This window comes from Eulemur rufifrons, chromosome 15 (genome assembly GCF_041146395.1).
Source record: "Eulemur rufifrons isolate Redbay chromosome 15, OSU_ERuf_1, whole genome shotgun sequence".
Classification (NCBI taxonomy): domain Eukaryota; kingdom Metazoa; phylum Chordata; class Mammalia; order Primates; family Lemuridae; genus Eulemur; species Eulemur rufifrons.
In genome coordinates this window covers 11,987,631-12,007,308 of record NC_090997.1, presented here as the reverse complement: position 1 = coordinate 12,007,308, position 19,678 = coordinate 11,987,631, and the positions used below count along the sequence as shown (strand labels likewise).

Genomic DNA, 19,678 nt, shown 5'->3' with positions numbered 1-19,678 from the left:
CTTTTTGGAGCCTGGCACTCTGGACTACTACTTAAAATACGATGTTGTGACTTGGCTTATCTGTCTTCCTGGAATAGATTGTTATAGCCCTGGGACTGGCATGTGGTAGGTACTCAAATGCAGTTGTATGAATGAATCAATGAAGAAAATATTTAACACAGCAAGTGGCTATGTACCTAGTGGGCAGTACAAAAAAAAAGTGTAATAGGCAGAGAGATCTGAGGAGGGACTGAGAAAGGCTTCATTCTTCTAGGGCCTTTGGGTAGGGCCCTGAAGGAGGGGAAAAATTTAGACAAGATAGGAAAGGACATTCAATGCACATAAGTAAAGGCTTGAATACACAATGAGTCTGGTCTATTCAGGGAGCAACAGGGGACTAGCCTGGTTGAAGTGGAAGGTTTCTGACTGGAGAACCTTGAATGTCACACCAGGGATTTGTACTTTGTCCTGTAGGAATGGGAAGCTCCCAGATGATTTGGGTCAGGTCACAAAGCAAATGTTTTAGGAGGATTAATGTGGTGGAAATATGCCTTCGGGAAGAGGCTGAAAGGCAGATCAATCACCTGGACAATTGTTATAGTTGTCCAATTAGGAGACTGTAGGGTTGGAATGAACCTTGGAAATCATCTAGTGCAGTGGTTCTCTATCCTAGCTATACTTTAGAATCCCTCGGGGAGCTTTTAAAAAAATGCTGAGGCCTAAAGCCTTTTCTCCAGACTGTTTAAATCAGAATTTATGGGGGTGAGGCCCAGGCATGCATATTTTTTAAAAGCTCCCTAGGTGATTCTATTGCACAGCTAGAATTCCTAATTTTAGAGAAGAGAAAACTAGGGCTCAGAGAGTTTCGGATACAAGCTTAGATCACAAACCACTCACTCACTGGCAGAGCGGGACTATGACTCAGCTCTGACTCCTGATTGACCTCTTGTTTTTCCATTATATTTCAGTCCCTTTAAAGTCTACCTTAGGGTAGGGACACAGAAAAGGGGATAATGGGAAGCAGTATGGTATAGATAGCTAGCAGGTCACGTTTACCTCTATGAGCAATTGGTCCATGTTCTGGACCTCCTTACTTTCTCCTGTGAAATGGGAATGATGATACTTGTAGACCCAAGGTAAGGACAAGAAATAGTGTATACAGTCCCTGGCACTGTCCCTGTTGTTGTTAATAATTTTTCTTTTTCTAAGAAACAGGGTCTCACTCTATCACCCAGGGTGGAGTGCAGTGGTGCCATTATAGCTTACTGCAGCCTCGAACTCCTGGGCTCAAGCGATCTTCCCGACTTAGCCTCTGGAGTAGCTAGGACTATAGGTGCATGCCAACACACCTGGCTAATTAAAAAAAAAATTTAAGAGATGGGGTCCCACTATGTTGCCCAGGCTGGTCTCAGACTCCTGGGCTCAAGTGATCTTCCTGTCTCAACCTCCCAAAGTGCTGGGATTACAGGCGTGAGCCATTTGTACCTGGCCGGTTGTTGTTAATGATATGGTTAGTATTTTCATTGCTATTGGAAAGAATGGAGATGAGACATTTCAAAGAAGAATTTACAGGATTTGGTAACTTATTAAATGTATAGAAGAAAAGGAAGAAAACAAGAACAGCTAGATTTTAAAGTCTAGATGTCTGAAAATACAATGGTTCCATATAAGGCAGGCAGGTTGAGCTAAAGGGGAAAATAGGGACAGGGCTATGGAGGGGAGGGTGGGGCTGGAATCAGCAAAAAATTCAGTGTAATCACTTATGCACTCCCGCCCAAAACATGGTAGGTGCTACAGGCATATGGGCTCAACTGCTCTCAAGGAAATTTAAATTCACTAATTCCTTTGGTGGTCTAAAGAGATTTGGACCTATAATAATTTGTTTACTTTTGTTTGATAGGATAAATTCTTATAAATCACCTTTAATCACTGACTTTTGAATTTTAATCCATTTATAAGAAAGTGTAAATCCTATAAGTTACTCTCTGCACTAAGAGACTTAACTTCATGGAGCTCCTTGGAGAATGGCTGATTTTAGTTTTGAGGCAAGGTAATCTCAAGGCAAGCCTATAATACCTTGTGTCACAAAGCAAGGAAGTGCTCAGAGGAGATGAAGACATGTCAAAAGTACAGGAGCCAGCTTAAACAGGCCTCCACTGACCAAATTTGGGACAATTTAAGCATCAAAAAGAATGAAGAAAGCAAGCCGGGAGCGGTGGCTCATGCCTTTAATCCTAGCACTCTGGGATGCCGAGGCAGGAGGATCACCTGAGCTCAGGAGTTTGAGACCAGACTGAGCAAGAGCAAGACCCCGTCTCTATAAAACAGAAAAATTAGCCAGCCGTAGTGGTACACACCTGTAGTCCCAGCTACTTGGGAGGCTGAGGCAGGAGGATCGTTTGAGGCCCAGGAGTTTGAGGTTGCAGTGAGCCATGATGACACCACTGTACTCTATCCTGTCTCCAAAAACAACAGACTAGGGAAAGCAAAAGATTGTAACACATTAAATACAAAACTACATGATCTTTTAGAGATATACATTAACATGTTACAGATGAACTGATATGTTTAGATGAGCTTCCAAATAATACCAGGCAGAGAGCAGGTGGGGTATGGATGAAACAAGAGTAGCTGTGGGTCGGACACAATGGCTCACGCCTATAATCCTAGCACTCTGGGAGGCCGAGGCGGGAGGATCGCTCGAGGTCAGGAGTTTGAGACCAGCCTGAGCAAGAGCGAGACCCCGTCTCTACTAAAAATAGAAATAAATGATCTGGACAGCTAAAAATATATAGAGAAAAAAATTAGCCAGGCATGGTGGCGCATGCCTGTAGTCCCAGCTACTCGGGAGGCTGAGGCAGGAGGATCCCTTGAGCCCAGGAGTTTGAGGTTGCTGTGAGCTAGGCTGATGCCATGGCACTCTAGCCCGGGCAACAGGGAGAGACTCTGTCTCAAAAAAAAAAAAAAAAAAAAAAAAAACAGTAGCTGTGAACCAGCGGGCAAGTGTTGAGGCTGAGCATGCGGGCTCACTACACTGCTTTGTCTACTTTCGTTCGTGTTTAAAATTTCTCATAATAAAAAGATTTAGAAAATGAATGCAAAAAAAAATCCTAAAAACAACAAAAAAGCTAGGAGTTGATAATGTTTAAAAAAAAGTGGGAAGAGGAGGAAGAAAAAGTTCATTATGGAAAAATCTGAGGCAATAAGTGTAGATAGGAAATAGAATTAGAAGATCATTTTGCAACTGTCAATATAATATTGAGGTGAGAGTCATCAAAGGAGTCTCACATCATTGGGTGAGAGGCTGAGAAAGAGGACAGGCACCTGGCCTTAAAGCAACATCCTAGAGACAGAGATCATTTCTTCCTCTTTTCTTTTTTTTTTTTTTTTTAAGAGATAGGATCTCACTCTGTCACCCAGACTGGAGTGCAGTGGCACAATTATAGCTCACTGCAGCCTCAAACTCCTGGCCTCAGGTGATCTTTCTGCCTCAGCCTCCCAAGTAGCTGGGACTACAGGAATGAGCCACTGCACCCAGCTCTGTTCCTTCCTTACAGAGGGAACAAGATACCTTTGAGTATCTTCAGAAGAAACCTAGCAGAGGCGACCTTAACCAAGTGCTCATACTTGGCATCACCACTAATGGGGAAAACTGACATTATGTGTCTTGCCCAAACCATTTAGCTGAGGAGGCTGAACCATGGAGAAACAATCGGACAATGCCATGTTGAAGGCTACTCTGCAAGACAATTATCAGGGCTGTTGTAGACGAAAGAGCTATGACAATGAAATGAAATCAGTGCTCTCTGGATTCTTGAGTGAAAAACTGTCGTAAAGGACATTATTGGGTCAATTGGTGGAAATTTGATATCATTTTATTGTATTAATGTTAAATTTCTTGGGGATGATAGTGATATTGTGGTTTTGCAGAAGAGGAAGAACGTCCTTTTTCTTAGGAGATATCTGCTGAGGTACTTAGGGGCAAAGAGTCATGATGTTTGCAAAGTATTTTCAAATGGTTCAGAGAAAAAGTGTATGTATATAAACGCATATGTGTGCATGCAGAGAGAAAGACACACAGACATTTCGAACAGATAAACAAATGTTGCAAAACATAAACTAGTGATACTAGGTGAACTGGTTCACTGTATTCTCCCAACTTTTCTGTGGGTTTGAAAGTTTTCCCAATAAAAAAGGTGGGGCTGGGGGTAGCCAGGTGCAGTGGCTCATGCCTGTAATCCGAACACTCTGGAGGCCAAGGCAGAGGATCACTTGAGGTCAGTAGTTGGAGACCAGCCTGAGCAAGAGCGAGACCCCATCTCTACTAAAAATAGAAAAAATTAGCCAGGCAACTAAAAATAGAAACAAACAAACAAACAAAAATTAGCCAGGTGTGGTTGTGAGCGCCTGTAGTCCCAGCTATTTGGGAGGATTGCTTGAGCCCAGGAGTCTGAGGTTGCTGTGAGCTCAGCTGATGCCACGGCACTCTAGCCAACAGAGTGAGACTCTGTCTCAAAAAAACAAAAACAAAAAAACCCTAAGGTGAAGTGGGAACTTAAGTTCACACCATAAAAAGCTGGTTTTACTGGCTGCCTGCCAGTAAGTAACTGGGTGGCTAGGGGATGGGAGGAGGAGGGAAACTCTTTACTGTAGTATAGGACTTTCTGTACCATTTGATTTTTTTGAACCAAGTTAATGTATCATCTATATTGAAAACAAATAATATATAAAGTAGTCTTCTCTAATATTAACCATTTATAGTATACAAACTTGCTGAATTAAATTTCCCCAAATATAAAAACACTGAAGGCCTTTGATAATGGTATTTTTGTTCATTACAACATTCTATAAAGTAATTTATACAGAAATTTTACAGAAAGTAAAAGAGTTGCTACAAGTGTTTCTGGATGTCTTGGGGATTTAAATGGTAGATGACCTAAATACTACTCTTCTAACTCATGCTGCATCCAAGGCTATGTCCTCTTATTTTAATAAACGTGATATTTCACTTGTTCCTGAAAACTTACAGCAGCACACACTTGATGTAATGCAACTGGCCTAGTCACTTTTTGTCATAAAAAGTCACAAAAACTTACTTCGCAACTGCTATTGTAGGCTTCTTGTTGCCTTTTTTTTTTTTTTTAAAGAGACAAGGTCTTGCTCTGTCATCCAGGCTAGAGTGCAGTAGCACAATAATAGCTCACTGTAACCTTGACCTCCTGGGCTCATGTGATCCTCCTGTCTCACCCTCCCGAGTAGCTGGGATTACAGGTGCATGCCACCACACCCAGCTAACGTTTTTAAATTTTTTTTGACCATACAGCAAAAAACAAAACAAACAAAAAAAGGGAAATGACCATGCTGTGGCTGACTATGCATAAATAATTATAATAAAATAAAGCAGATTAATACCTACAAACATAAAATGATTCTCAAGTTATATAATTAAGTGAAAACGTGTGTTGCAGGGATAAGTATATATGTGCACTGTCTGCCTCCCAGCAGGGAAGGAGAGAAGCCTCAAATACGGAGCAGGCCTAGGATGCGTGGGAACCAAAAGCTAGAGTCGCGGGGGATCAGTAGATGAGAGTAAAGGCCTATCGCTGATGACCACTTGAGACCCTTTTCAGAAACATAATCCTTGTGTGGTTTTACCAATTGTCCACAGTAATTTATTTGCACACCAGTATGGTAAGAATAGGCTCAGGCACTTGGTCAAATGAGAGTGCTCTGAATCTCTCCCTACATGCTACCCTCTGGCATGAGCCAGTTACCCACTGCTGAGTCACACTGAGCCCCCGAGCCCTTCTGATTGGCACCCAAGAAGCAGGCACAACATCTTCACCCAGTCTGCAGTCACAAGACCTAGTGACTTGCTATATAATGTCAGTAAATAATCTAAAATAAGCTTTTATTTTAAATGCCCACAATACATTTCATTGTCTGTATGTGTGTGTGTGTGTGTGTGTATATGTAAAATATATATGTAAAAATAAAATATTGGCTACTATTCAGTATTTGCTATTTGCCAGAGATCATCTTAAGTGCTTTGTGTGGATTATCTCATTTAATCTTCCTGATAACTCCATGGGATGGCAGTATCATTATGCTCATTTCACTGATAAAGAAAATTAAGTCTAGAGAGATAAGTTAACTTGCTCCATGTCATAAAGCTTAGATTCAAACCCAGGAGTCTGACTCAGAATATCCACTCTAAACTATGATGATATGCTGAATAAAACATTTTAATTAGGAAGAAAAAAGACAGGCAGTCATAAGTTGAAATTTTTAAGTTAATAATTTGGGAGTCTAATATGACAATTATATTCCAGTAAATATACATTCCATTTTTCCATTCTGCAATCAATCAAACACTTATTTGAAAAGGGACATTACCTGACAGAAGAATTGCTGCTGGGTTCCTGCTCCAGGTGTGTTGCTGAAGGTGCTGGTAGATTTGGAAGAAGAAACTGGAAGACGATGAGACACGCTGACCGGGACTGGAGTCCTGTTTGGCTGGGTCAGCTGATCTCCTGTAAAGTTTGATCCTGATGCACCAGACTGAACTACAGACCCAAGACTAGGATGGGCAGCGCTGGCTGAACTGACAGCGGGGAACCGACTAGGTCCTGACATGCTTGTCACCGAGGGCATGGCGGTGAAGCCAGGTCTTCCTTGGGAAACGCTGCTCTGCCCGGGTGACAGGTGTAATACGGTTGGTGATGCCTGCTGCAAGGGCATCTGTCCACCAACAATCTGAGGAGAGGCATGATTGACTATCACTGGACTTCCAGAGGCAGCAAACGTCTGCCCAGACACTAACTGGACGGCGGTGTTCTGGTTGTTGAGCATCTGTCCAGAATATGGTTGGTTGGTCCTGAGCATGCTGGAAGAATTCCTGTTCAACATGACATGCTCTGAGGCCACTTGGCCAGAAATCAGCTGAGAGGATTGAGTCTGAAGAAGTTGCCCATTTATGGTCTGCACGTGGTGTACCGAGTTGGAACTGACGGAAAGGCTTGTAGGTATGAGGAACTGACTTTGGGGTGCGTGAGGCTGGCCCATGGGGGAATGAATAACAATACTGCCCCCAGTGCTGCTCACTGCTTGTGAGGTGACTGGCTTTCTCGTGTTCTGTTGGTTTACAATGTTCACAGACATGTGTGGACCAACTACTGAGCCCTGGGGTGAGCTTGCTGAAGCAAAAGAGATCCCTTGTTGTACATGGTGTTGCTGAATTCCCAAATTGTTCACATTGTATGTATTTTGCTGACCCATCTGGATAGGCTTTGGCTGTATATTAATTGGGACTTTGTTTGAGTTTGGTGCAAGACCCCTCTGTATGATGATGTTATGCACAGGTAAAGACGTTTGAAAATTTGTGCTGTTAAATGGAACAGTAACAGGCTGCGCTACTGGACTAGAACTGGAGTTCCCAAACAAGGAGTTGCCATTAGGAGTCTGTCTATGAACCAGGAGCCCTCCACTCACATTTGATGGAGCTTGCTGTCCACTGCCCTTCAGTATGATTTGGGATCCATCTAGGTTATTAATAGTCATCATGGAAGGGTGATTACCAAATGACCCAATTAACTGTATTTGACCAGAACCACTAATCTGACTGCTATTAGACAAATGCTGGCTGGGAACACTGATCCCCACGTGTTGCATAAAGCCATGTTGCACACCCACTGTATTGCTTGCAAATGATGCTCCAACAGGCACGTGCGTCACCCCTATAGGCTGCAGCGTCTGACCTGAGTAATTAGAAACATTAGAAGCCTGAGTAAAGGATGCTGATGAAGAAGGATGAAGCTGAGCTTGTGCAAACTGTTGGCTTGAACCTATACTGGCATCCAAATATGCCTCTTCTGCCAATGTCTGTTCAGTGATATTGGCCTCCTGCAAGGATTTCTGAAGAATGTCGAAAGGTTGGTCCTCACTGAGATCAGGAAGAGGAGAAGATTCAAGTTCATCTTCAAGAAACTGAAGGCTACTTGAAAGTGGCAGTCCATCACTGGGCCCTTCTCCAAGCTGATTGCTCACACCTTTGAGGGATGACTTAGGATCGGCATTCTAAAAAAACAAGCAGTGTGTTACATGGCATATCCAATCTTTGAAAAAGATGCATTAAAAAATCTCACTTTTGAACATGAAGAAAGCATGACAGTTTGCTTTCCAGGCACAGCTCTCTAAACTGTTCATTTTATTCTGATATTTTATTTCCTTAGTAATGATGCTTAATGTTAGGTTTGTAAGTATGTGCATTCATTGCTCTGGTGAATTATTTTATAGAGAACAGAAAAATAACACAAACATACTGAGGACTACCTAGAGCTTAGCTTCATTTTTCTGAGATACTGACACATTTTATTTTTTAAGATTACTCGAAGTCCAAGGCTTAAGTGGGACTCAGCCCAAAGTGTGTGTGTATCCAGGAGATAGCTATGTCTACTTCTTTGTACCTCAGAAATCTGAGTGGGTTTTAGGGGCTCTGGGTGTCCAGAAGGTCTCTATTCCCCACCACCCCAGGCAAGACCAGTCCAGATAAAAACAAGGTTCCAACATAAAATGAGTGAATGGTCATTTGATTTCTTAGAAGTAATCAGCTTATTAAGATGCCTTATGGCCAGGTGCAGTGGCTCACATCTATAATCCCAGCACTTCAGGAGGCCGAGGACTGCTTAAGGCCAGGAGTTTAAGACCAGCCTGGGCAACATAGTGAGATCCTGCCTCTAAAAAAAAAATATATATATATATGTATATATATATATTTTTGAGACAGAGTCTCACTCTCTTGCCTAGGCTAGAGTGCTGTGGCATCAGCCTAGCTCACAGCAACCTCAAACTCCTGGGCTCAAGCGATCCTCCTGCCTCAGCCTCCCAGGTAGCTGGGACTATAGGCATGCACCACCATGCCTGGCTAATTTTTTCTATTTTTAGTTGTTTGGCTAATTTCTTTCTATTTTTAGTAGAGACGGGGATCTTGCTCTTGCTCAGGCTGGTCTCGAACTCCTGAGCTCAAGCAATCCTCCCACCTCGGCCTCCCAGAGTGCTAAGATTATAGGTGTGAGCCACTTCGCCCAGCCCTCTACAAAAAATTTTTAAAAAAATTAGCTGGGCATGGTGGTGCATGCCTGTAGTCCCAGCTACTTGGGAGGCTGAGGCAGGAGGATGGGGTGAGCCCAGGAGTTTGAGGTTATAGTGAGTTATAATTATACAACTGCACTCCAGCCTGGGTGACAGAGTAAGACCCTGTCTCTATTAAAAAAAAGCCTTAAAAACTACTTAACTATATAACAACATATCTTTAAGTAAAAATGCCTATAAAAAAAAGCAAGTGGTATCCTATTCAAAAGTAAAAGTCAAACAACATTTACCAAACACACAGTTAATGTGTCAGTTTCTGTCCTTACGCAGTAAGCATTCCAACTAGAGACAACAACACAGGCATAGAGGACTGAACACAGTCAGTGATAAATAAAATACACTCCACTGGCCCACAGTCTTTTATGGGACATGTCAAAACTGTAAAAGAAGATGATATGGAATTGACAGCCATTTAAAATAAGGTGAAGACAATGTGAATGTACTCAATATTACTGAACTGTACACTTAAAAACAGTTAAGATGATAAATTTTGTTATGTGTACTTTACCACAATTAAAAAGAAAAAAAGGTGAAGAAAAAAATTAAATATAGATTAATCAAGAATGAGTACTCCAACTTGCAAGACTGTAGAAATTAGCAGCCCTAGCCCAACTGGGTACTGGGACTGGATGACGGGAAGAACTAGAGAGAAAAGTCAAGACTAGTTCATCTGACACCCAATCAACAGCTGAAATGGTCTGAGTCAGGTGGACGTCGTCTTAGGACTTGACAAATCATTTGAAAGGAAGTGAAGAAAGTAACTGAAAGCAAATATGGCAGAGAAATATCAAGGCAACAACAAGTACCTCCCACGTGGTGATAGATAGTTTAATGTTTTTACAGTGTGCAAACGAACAGACACGTTTAAACAAATACCTGTAATTTTCAGAGCACTTTTAATATTTTTACTACACCTGACACGATGCAATAAAAGTTCCTAATAAATAGATACTGAATGAAGCAGTCTGAAAAGTCAGAATTAATATTCACATGGAAGAAGGAGAGTTGGTAAATAAAAATCATTAATGTGGAAGGAAGGGCTAAATATTTACTTCATGGGCACAGTGGTGTCACACGCAATGATTATTCATTCAAAATGAGCGTCAGAAATGCTACTGACTCACAAGCCTTACAGGAAACCAGTGTTGTGACCTAAAGCCACTCTAACATGTGCGGGTGTCTTGCATGACATGATCTGACATGTCTCACACACATGCAAATACTTGAAAGAACCGTGCATCTCCAAGGACTTTCTGAACACCGTTCCATTGTATAGATAAAGAAAATACAGACCCTGATGATGGTGGCAAGTTAATATTTATTGATGTGCCAAATGATTTCCATGGACTAGCAAATTAATCTTAACCACCCTATGAGGCAGTTCAATTGTTATTCTGGTTTCATAAATGAGGAAATTGAACCTCACAGAGATTTAGCCATTCATCCAAGGTTACACAGCTAGTAAGTGGCAGAGCAAGGACTCGAACCTGGGCGGCATGACTCTGTGCTTTAGCTTCCTCATCTATAAAATATGGATAATAACAGAACCACTTCATGGAATTATTGTGAAGGTTAAATGAGGTTAATATATGTTAAGCCCTTAGTGCTGAACACATATGAAATGCTCAAAAAGTGTCAGTTAACATTTTTTTTTTCTTGTTTAAGATGAAAATAATTTGTAACTTTTTGTGATTAAGAATGATTCTTGGCCGGGCGCGGTGGCTCACGCCTGTAATCCTAGCACTCTGGGAGGCCGAGGTGGGCGGATCGTTTGAGCTCAGGAGTTCGAGACCAGCCTGAGCAAGAGTGAGACCCCATCTCTACTAAAAATAGAAAGAAATTATATGGACAGCTAAAAACTATATATAGAAAAAATTAGCCGGGCATGGTGGTGCATGCCTGTAGTCCCAGCTACTCGGGAGGCTGAGACAGGAGGATCCCTTGAGCTCAGGAGTTTGAGGTTGCTGTGAGCTAGGCTGACGCCACGGCACTCACTCTAGCCTGGGCAACAGAGTGAGACCCTGTCTCAAAAAAAAAAAAAAAGAATGATTCTTTTAAGGAGCACTAAAGAAAAAAAAGAGAATGGTTTCTTTAAAGCTTATAAGGTTCAAAACTTCCTAATGGGACTTTCTCAGGTTATAGCATTTCTGAGTCATTTTAAAATGTTGAACGCTTAGAAAAATGGCAAAATGACTCTTACATAGCTTGTCCTAATTGACTAAGTTAAAAGTAGAAAATGTCTATATAATTCAACAGACTTCCCTCCCATGTAAATTAAAAAGACAAAGTAAGGATTCTTATCATGATACAAAGGCAATTAAAGCCTCAGTTCAGAAGGCATCAATGAGACAGAAACCACTGGACCATTGCATTCGTTCCCAATACTCACACTAGAGTTGGCGAAAATTGAATTTGAATTGGCTGCAGAGTATCCTGCATTAGTCAGGTCATCATTGTTCTGAAAAGGTACAAATTCGAGAAAGTGGTTACCTTAACTATAAAGAAGAAACAAAATTTATGTCTGTGATATTCTAAGTATTACTTACAGATTTATTACTAGGTCCATGCAGAAAATAGTTCAATGCTTGTGGGTCTCTAGAAAAGAAAAGGAAAAAACAGGGAAAATGACAAACAAATACATTACCTATACTTAGGATTAATTTTTACTACAGCAAAGAAAATGAAATATTAACCTGAGTGAAATCTTCTCCCTATTTTAAAGCAATTTTATTAGCAGTATTTTGTTTTATTTTTATTTTGTTTTTGTTTTGATGTTGTCCCATTTCCTATTATCACTGATTTCTGTCTCCTGGGATTTATCAGAGAGCAAATTTAATAAAGGATTACTGAATTATGATCTCTATGTTAATCCATGTCTCTTTGTTGCCCTACTATATCTACGATGATTATTTAATTTTTACTTAAAAAAACCTACCAGGTTTTAATATGCTATTAGGTTGTCTTAGTTCAGCAAACCTTACACATTTGATTTACTCTGGTTTGGGAATGAGCATCTTACCCAATAAGATCAAGGAGACACGAGTCATCATCATCATCCATGACAACTAGAAAGAAAGGGAGAGGAGAGCATTTTCAGCAAGGCAGATTAAAGCCAGTAGCATCAATGCAACACAAAAACATACCTTACACTTATCTGGATAAATAACTGTGTAATTCATGTGAGCTTCTCCTCTAATTGCTTATTATTCGTGTGATTTTTAAAAATTTGTGGTCATTTGAGAGACAAAGTAGTTAATTGAAACTTTTTATTGAAAACAAATCCTTAACTTACAAGTCAAAAAACAATCTAGACAAATCAAAGACAGTTGGCAGCAGGCTCCTTCACATGCAGACAGACTCCCCCAAGGGCTATAACCATGAGCAGTAACTTCCTCAAAATATAGAATGAACAAAGGGAAAATAACATTTTTGTTTTTAGAAAAGATCTCATACATACAGAGGTCTTTTAATTTTGCTACCTTATGTTTCTAAACACAGTGATCAATCCAGATTTCTTGCCATATTCTGGCTATCTTTAGGAAGATAGAAAAGCGAGTTCTCCCTGCATTTTGAGACAGAAGAGGGGGCACCCTCACCCCAAGGCAGTCCTGCTACAGGCTCTGGCCCGAAGGCCCTGGGTCCCTCTCTCTGCAGCAGCACTGCCAGTGTTCAATTCCAAACAATCTATCTCCTAACACTAGAATCTTTAAAATAGAAAATCTCAACCAAAAGTTCACCCCAGCTCCAGGCCCTGTTGCTGTCTCCCCAGCCAGCGACAACGTCAAGCTTAGCCAGCAAAACAACTGTGCGTTGGCTGAAACAATAACAACTGCACAAATTCCAAGAGCAGTTTTCCCCTGAGATCCGGTAAACTTACACTAGTGATCCGACACCTGGCAACACTGCTTCACACCCATTTCGAGCCATGCGTGGAATAATTTACATCACGGAATGCCCGGGCCAAGAGTTCTGGAGCAGTTGGAAAGGGCAGTTGCGAACGGCAGTTGGACGGAGGAATGAAATCCTGAAGAGATGCCCAGAGGAGGGACACACCCGGAGAAGGCAGAAGGGACAGTCTCTGCTAAACGTTTTTCCTCTGTTAAAAACGCATCTTCTCTCCAGTTCCCCCAAACTTCCCCTTCCATCAGTCACACAAGGCTAAACTAAGATACATTTACTCCTGCCACAAGGAAGGTCACTTGCTTTCCTCAGGAAGAGTCTGGAAGGGGTAAGTAACCCCAAAGTGGGGCTTCCCCTCGGTGGGTGCATTCGTTCAGCTGCTGAATGATCTGGGAGATTACCACCCATCGGAGTAGAACCCGGTGGAGAGGAGAGACGATGGGTGAGAAAGGGGGAAGGAAGACTGGGAAAAGCTTATCAAAAGGTGACATCCAAGGCTGAAATTGACAAGGGCAGCTGGCTAAGTGAAAGCTGCTTTTTAGGATTCAGACTTGGAGTTACTCAAGGGCACGCTGGCATGGCTGTACCAGCATAACATGACTTTGGAGGAGTAAAAACGGGACAGGAAGGGAAAAACAGGAAAGCTATCATCAAATAGATCTACAGGAATCTGTGTGAAGGTCTTCCCTTAAATCCTGATGATACTTAGTAGGACAGAATCACATTAACACCGGCTCATCGTCACACCGGGCTTGTCTCCCAGACAGACATCACAATCACATGGAATAAATTAGCCAATTATGATGTATCATTAAGCCTATAAAGTGGCTATCATTTCTCTACTTCAATATGACCATTTAAACTGTATCCTTTTAAATTTATTTTTTAAAGTGTTTAACAGTCTCTAGAACAAACTAATTCATAAAAATGTAAGTGAAAAAAATAGTCTGCACCAAAGAAAAACCATTTTCACAACTCTCCCGGCTTCCCTCCCTCCCTTACACTCTTACCTAGTTCCTCTACTTGGTGAGATGCCCCACGGGCTAATCAACAACCTCTGAGACAGGTGTCACTGCCACCAGCACTTTCAAGCGCAGAGAACGCGTGCTACCCCAAAGTTCAAAGTGACAAACTATTCCTTCAGTAGCCTAAACCAAAGAGCAATGTTATGATATTGAAGGACATTAAAAGCCATTGTACATCCCCTCTACCAAACAAAATAGGCTGGTCAAACACTTGAGTTGAGAGAAGGCTCCTTGGGATGACCACCCCCTATCAGCGGCATCTGGCCCCCACCAGACAGGCTCCTCTAGCCCCCCGTAGGTAGAACTCTAGGAGCCTTTCCAGCCAAGCTTACACCCGGAAAGAAAGGGCACCCTGAGAATTCTACTTTTTAAAAGGCCACATTCTCTTCTGACTTTACAAAGTTTCAAATTAAAAGAGCTGGCCCTTATCCCTGTACCCCCAGCTTTCGATACTGCCAAAACGCAGTCACAATATAGCCCAGTACAGCATTTCCTTCCCCCCGAGATGACATATGGACCACCAAAGTAAATTTACTGAAGTAAAATTGTAAAAACTGACTATGATTCTATAATGGGACGACAACCTGAAGATCAGACGCTAATGACTCAAAAGTGAAGAGTTCCGTTTTCTTTGGGAAGATTCTTCCTTTACTTGTGGGCTCTTGTTGAGTCTCTCTTCTCATTCAAGTAATAAGCTGGGAGTCACTAGGTGGGTAGCTGGCACCAGGTGAATTTTATGGGTCTGTGTGAAAGATGAGTCCCCCTCTGAGGGGCAATTCCTAGATGAGCAGCTAGAAATTATTTCTTGGCCCAACACATGGGAATAAGACACATGGCCTTCAGTAATAGCAGCTCTGGACAAGAGCCTTTGTCACGGAGGGAAGGGAGCTGTGGCTCTTACAAAGTCTTAGGTTCCCCAAGAGTCCAGAAATCACTGCTCTGGACACCTGACTACCACTGTAAAGCTAACATTTAAAATTGTTCCTAACTGTATCAACAAATACTTGAATAACGGCGTTTAACCAAGAAAGAGGACACAGTGTAAAAGTGACATTTCAAATCAGTGGGGAAAAGATGTTAACCATAAGGAGAAAAGAAGGTGGATCCATACCTCACATCCTACACAAAACTAAATTCCAGATGGATCTAAGAGTAAAGAACCTTAAAGTACTAGAATAACATATGGGATAATTTTTTTTAATTATCTTGGAGTGGGGAAAGTCTAAGTATGTCATGAGACACAGAAGTCATAAAAGAAAAAATTGACAAATTCAACAACATAAAATTTTAATATTCTGCATAACAGGCCAGGCGCAGTGGCTCACGCCTGTAATCCCAGCACTTTAGGACGCTAAGGTGGGAGGATCGCTTGAGCCCAGGAGTTTGAGGTTGCTGTGAGCTAGGCTGACGCCACGGCACTCTAGCCCGGGCAACAGAGTGAGACTCTGTCTCAAACAAACTAAAAACAACAACAAAAATTCATAAAAAAGGAAAGACAAATAGCTCCTAAACATATAAAATAATCAACCTCATTTATAATAAGAAAAATGTAAATTAAAATGAGATACTATCCTGTCAGAATGGCAAGGATAAAAAAGTTTGATTAAGGACTAAGCTGGGCAGGGAGTGGGCAAGTAGGAACTTTTATACACCGACAGAGTATAGGCTCACATAACCTTGAGAGAGGTCAGCTTAGCACTATCTTGCAAAATTTTAAGTGCAGAAATGACTGTAACACTAGTCACTTCTGGATGGCTGGGGAACAGAGGAACATACACTCTTCATTTATATGAAGAGTGTATGTTTGAATTTTGGGCCACATGCATGTAAAACCTATTAAAAAATCTATCTAATAAAACAAGAAGAAGGAGACAGGGTGATCCGTGAAACACAAGAACCTCAAGTCAGGCTCACTCTCATTACGCATCCCCTAGATGCCAAATACTCAGAACATTTTAAAGCAGCCCAGTGGCCTCAAGAATCATCTACACTAGCTGTCTAAAAGGGAACGCTGCATCTTAAAAACAGTTTGGTCTTCATTAACGTCACAGAAAGACTTCAAAGGCCTCCAAGGCAGAGATATGAAGGAAGATGACGGACTCTTTCAATTTTTTTTTCACACAGAGGGAGAAAAATCTAAGCTCTCATAATAAGAAACATATTGGTTTCAAGAACAGATATTTGAGGAAAGCTAGCTGAGCAAATCAATTCGGCCTATTTAAGACGTTCTAAGCCAGTGACAGTGGAAGAAAATTAAGCCTGACCTTTGAGAGTCAGGAAACAGGATTTCAAATACTTCACAAACTGAAATCTGGTATGTGAGCACTATTATAAATGTTTGTTTCCTCCCTTTTCTGTTTCTCTCTTCTTCTTCCAAAAACATAGTCTAGCAAAGATGACTTACAAGCTAAAAATGTAAAAGACCACCAGGAGTCCACACGACAGGCTATCTTACCCAAGTATGAAAAATTACTGACATTTGCTTTATTTGTATTAACTTAGTATAGTGTGAGTCATAATTTCCCAATAATTTACAAACAAATTTACGTCTACAAGGTGCTGAGGTTAGCAAAGGGATTGTGGAGACTTTATTTAAGCAGCCATGAACTATGGAACAGCTGCAGTCTTCAGAATCCTGTTTTCTGCCTGACCTCTTAAAGGTATAATGAGCCGCAGTCACTTTTATTTTCACCCACATATTTAAAATTTTCAGTGTTCTTCATTCCTTTAAGGAAATCCAGATTTCCATCTGGTATCATTTTCTTCCTCCTGAAGGATTTCCTTTAATATTTTTTGCAGGGCAGCTCTACTGATAAGGAATTCTTTCAGCTTTTGTGTATCTTTAAAAAGCATTTTGCCTTCATTTTTTTTTTTTTTTTTTTGAGACAGAGTCTCACTCTGTTGCCCAGGCTAGAGTGAGTGCCATGGCGTCAGCCTAGCTCACAGCAACCTCAAACTCCTGAGCTCAAGGGATCCTCCTGTCTCAGCCTCCCGAGTAGCTGGGACTACAGGCATGCACCACCATGCCCGGCTAATTTTTTCTATATATATTTTTAGTTGTCCATATAATTTCTTTCTATTTTTAGTAGAGATGGGGTCTCGCTCTTGCTCAGGCTGGTCTCGAACTCCTGAGCTCAAACGATCCGCCCACCTCGGCCTCCCAGAGTGCTAGGATTACAGGCGTGAGCCACCACGCCCGGCCTTGCCTTCATTTTTGAGATATATTTTCGCTGGGCATATTGTTGAAGAATGATTTTTTTTTAAACTTTCAGTCCTTTATAGATATTGCTACACTGTTTCTGATTTGCATTATTTCCAAAGAGCAGTCTGCCATCATTCTTTTTTTTTTTCCATAATGTCTTTTTTCCCTCTGGATGCTTTAAATATTTTTTTCCCTTTACCACTAGGTTTTAAGCAATTTGATTATGATATGCTTTGGTATAGTATTCTTCATGCTTCTTGTGCTTGGGGTTACTTAAGCTTCTAGAATCTACAGGTTTATAGTTTTCCCTCAATTTAAAAAATTTCAACCATTAATTTTTTTCACATAATTTTTGCCCTTCCCCCTCCTTCAGGGACCACAATTTCACATATACTAATAGGCTAACTGAAGTGTCCCACAGCTCGCTGATGCTGGGTTTTGTTTTGTTTTTGTCTTTTTATCTCTCTGGCTTTCATTTAGAATAGTTTCTATCCCTGTGTCTTCAGGTTCATTAACCTCTTCTTCTGCAGTGTCTAATGTGCTGTGAATCCCATCCAGTGTATTTTTATTTGAAAACATTTTAGTTTTCATCTATAGAAGTTCAATTTGGGCCTTTTAAAAATATTTCATGTCATTATTTAATATGTTTAATCTTTCCACCTTGAACTTAGGCAAAATAGTGATAGTGGCAACTTTTTAATGTCTTTCTCTACTGATTCTATCATCTGTGTCATCTCTGGATCTATTTCTATTGATTGATTTTTTTTTTTTTTTGTCTTCAGTAAGAGTGGTATTTTCCTACTTCTTTGCATGCCTGGTCTTTTTTTTTTTTTTTTTTTTAAGAGACAGGGTCTCGCTCTGTTACCCAGGCTGGAGTGCAGTGGCATGATCGTAGCTCTCTATAACCTTGAATTCCTGGGCTCAAGAGATCCTCCTGCCTCAGCCTCCTGAGGAGCTGGGACTGAGTTAGCCACCAAGCCTGGCTAATTGTGCATGTGTGTGTGTGTGTAGAGACGGGGTCTCACTATGTTGCCAAGGCTGGTCTCGAACTTCTGGCCTCATGCGATCCTCCCACCCTATCTTCCAACTTGGCCTCCCAAAGCACTAGGATCATAGGTGTGAGGCACCCTGATCAGCCATGCCTGGTCATTTTTGATTGGCTGCCAGGCAATGTTAATTTTACATCATCAGGTGTTGGGATATTTTTGTATCCTTACAGATATTTTTGAGCTTTGTCTGGGACAAAACTAAGTTACTTACAAACCGTTTGAATCTTTTGAGTTTGCTTTTAAGCTCTATAAATCTTTAGTCTAGGACTTGTTTTGCCCTATACTGAGGCCACACCCTTCCGAGTACTTCACTTGATGTCCCATGAATTACAAGGATTTTTGCACTCTTGCAGGTGGGAACACCAACTATTTTCTACCCTGTGTGAACTCCAAGTAGTATTTCCTCTAATCCTTTCAAGTAGTTCGTTCCCAGGGTAGTTTTCTCACACACGTCAGTTATCAGCTTAAGACTCGAGGGAGACACTCCGCAGATCTCGGAGTTTTCTCTCTGTGCAGTGCTCGCGCTCTCTCTGGCACTCTGCCCTGTGAACTTCAGCCATTGTCACCTCCCGGCTGTAGCAGCTCAACCTAGGAAGATATTCAGACTCCATCTGAGTTCCCCCTCCCTGAGCTATGGCCTGGGAATGCTCTTAACAGTAAACTGGGGCGATTATGGGGCTCATCTCCTTTTCTTCCCCTTTTTAGGAGTCACTGTCCAGTGCTGTCTGATAGCCAGTGTCTAAAAACCATGTTTTGGCCAGGCACAGTGGCTCACACCTGTAATCCTAGCACTCTGGGAGGCCGAGGAGGGAGGACAGCTTGAGGCCAGGAGTTGGAGACCATCCTGAGCAAGAATGAGACCCTGTCTGTATAAAAAACTTAAAAAATTAGCCAGGCATGGTAGTACACATCTGTAGTCCCAGGATGCTGAGGCAGGAGAATCACTTGAGCCCAGGAGTCTGAGGTTGCTGTGAGCTATGATGATGCTACGGCACTCTAGCCCCAGGCGACAGAGTGAGATTCTGCCTCAAAATAAATAAATAAAAACCATGTTTCATATATATTGTCTGATTTTTAACTTTTTTACATAGGAAGTTAAATCTAATCCCTGTTACTCTGTCTTAACCTTATAGTCATTTTTAAGGTTTTGAAAAAAATCACTTTCAGAGGTAAAGAACAGTTTATGAGTTCATCAGCACAGATTATAGGATTAGTGTATCTTGAAAGAGAGAGGAGAGGAGAAAGGAAGAAGGACAGATATTTAAATTGTTTGCACAGTTTTCTCCTGTGCTTCCTTTTGTTTTCTACCGTGAAGAATAGCTTATGAAATGGGAAAGCCTGCTTCTTTGATTCCTACCTTTAATAAAGTTGTT

At 41.3% G+C, this 19,678-nt stretch overlaps 1 protein-coding gene across 2 annotated transcripts in view; it reads right to left on the bottom strand.

Moving 5' to 3' along the window:
* Positions 1-19,678, bottom strand: part of BICRAL (BICRA like chromatin remodeling complex associated protein) — a 73,158-nt gene that overhangs the window by 23,886 nt on the left and 29,594 nt on the right. The window contains exons 1-5 of one of the 2 annotated variants that reach the window (XM_069488314.1): positions 13,007-13,166; positions 12,149-12,194; positions 11,676-11,724; positions 11,519-11,587; positions 6,376-8,055 (exon numbers count right to left, since the gene is read on the bottom strand). In XM_069488314.1, coding sequence (XP_069344415.1) covers positions 6,376-8,055; positions 11,519-11,587; positions 11,676-11,724; positions 12,149-12,189 — 1,839 coding nt within the window. In that variant the 5' untranslated portion in view covers positions 12,190-12,194; positions 13,007-13,166. Of the gene's footprint in view, positions 1-6,375; positions 8,056-11,518; positions 11,588-11,675; positions 11,725-12,148; positions 12,195-13,006; positions 13,167-19,678 lie in introns of those variants that run through there. The other variant, XM_069488313.1, reaches the window with a different exon arrangement.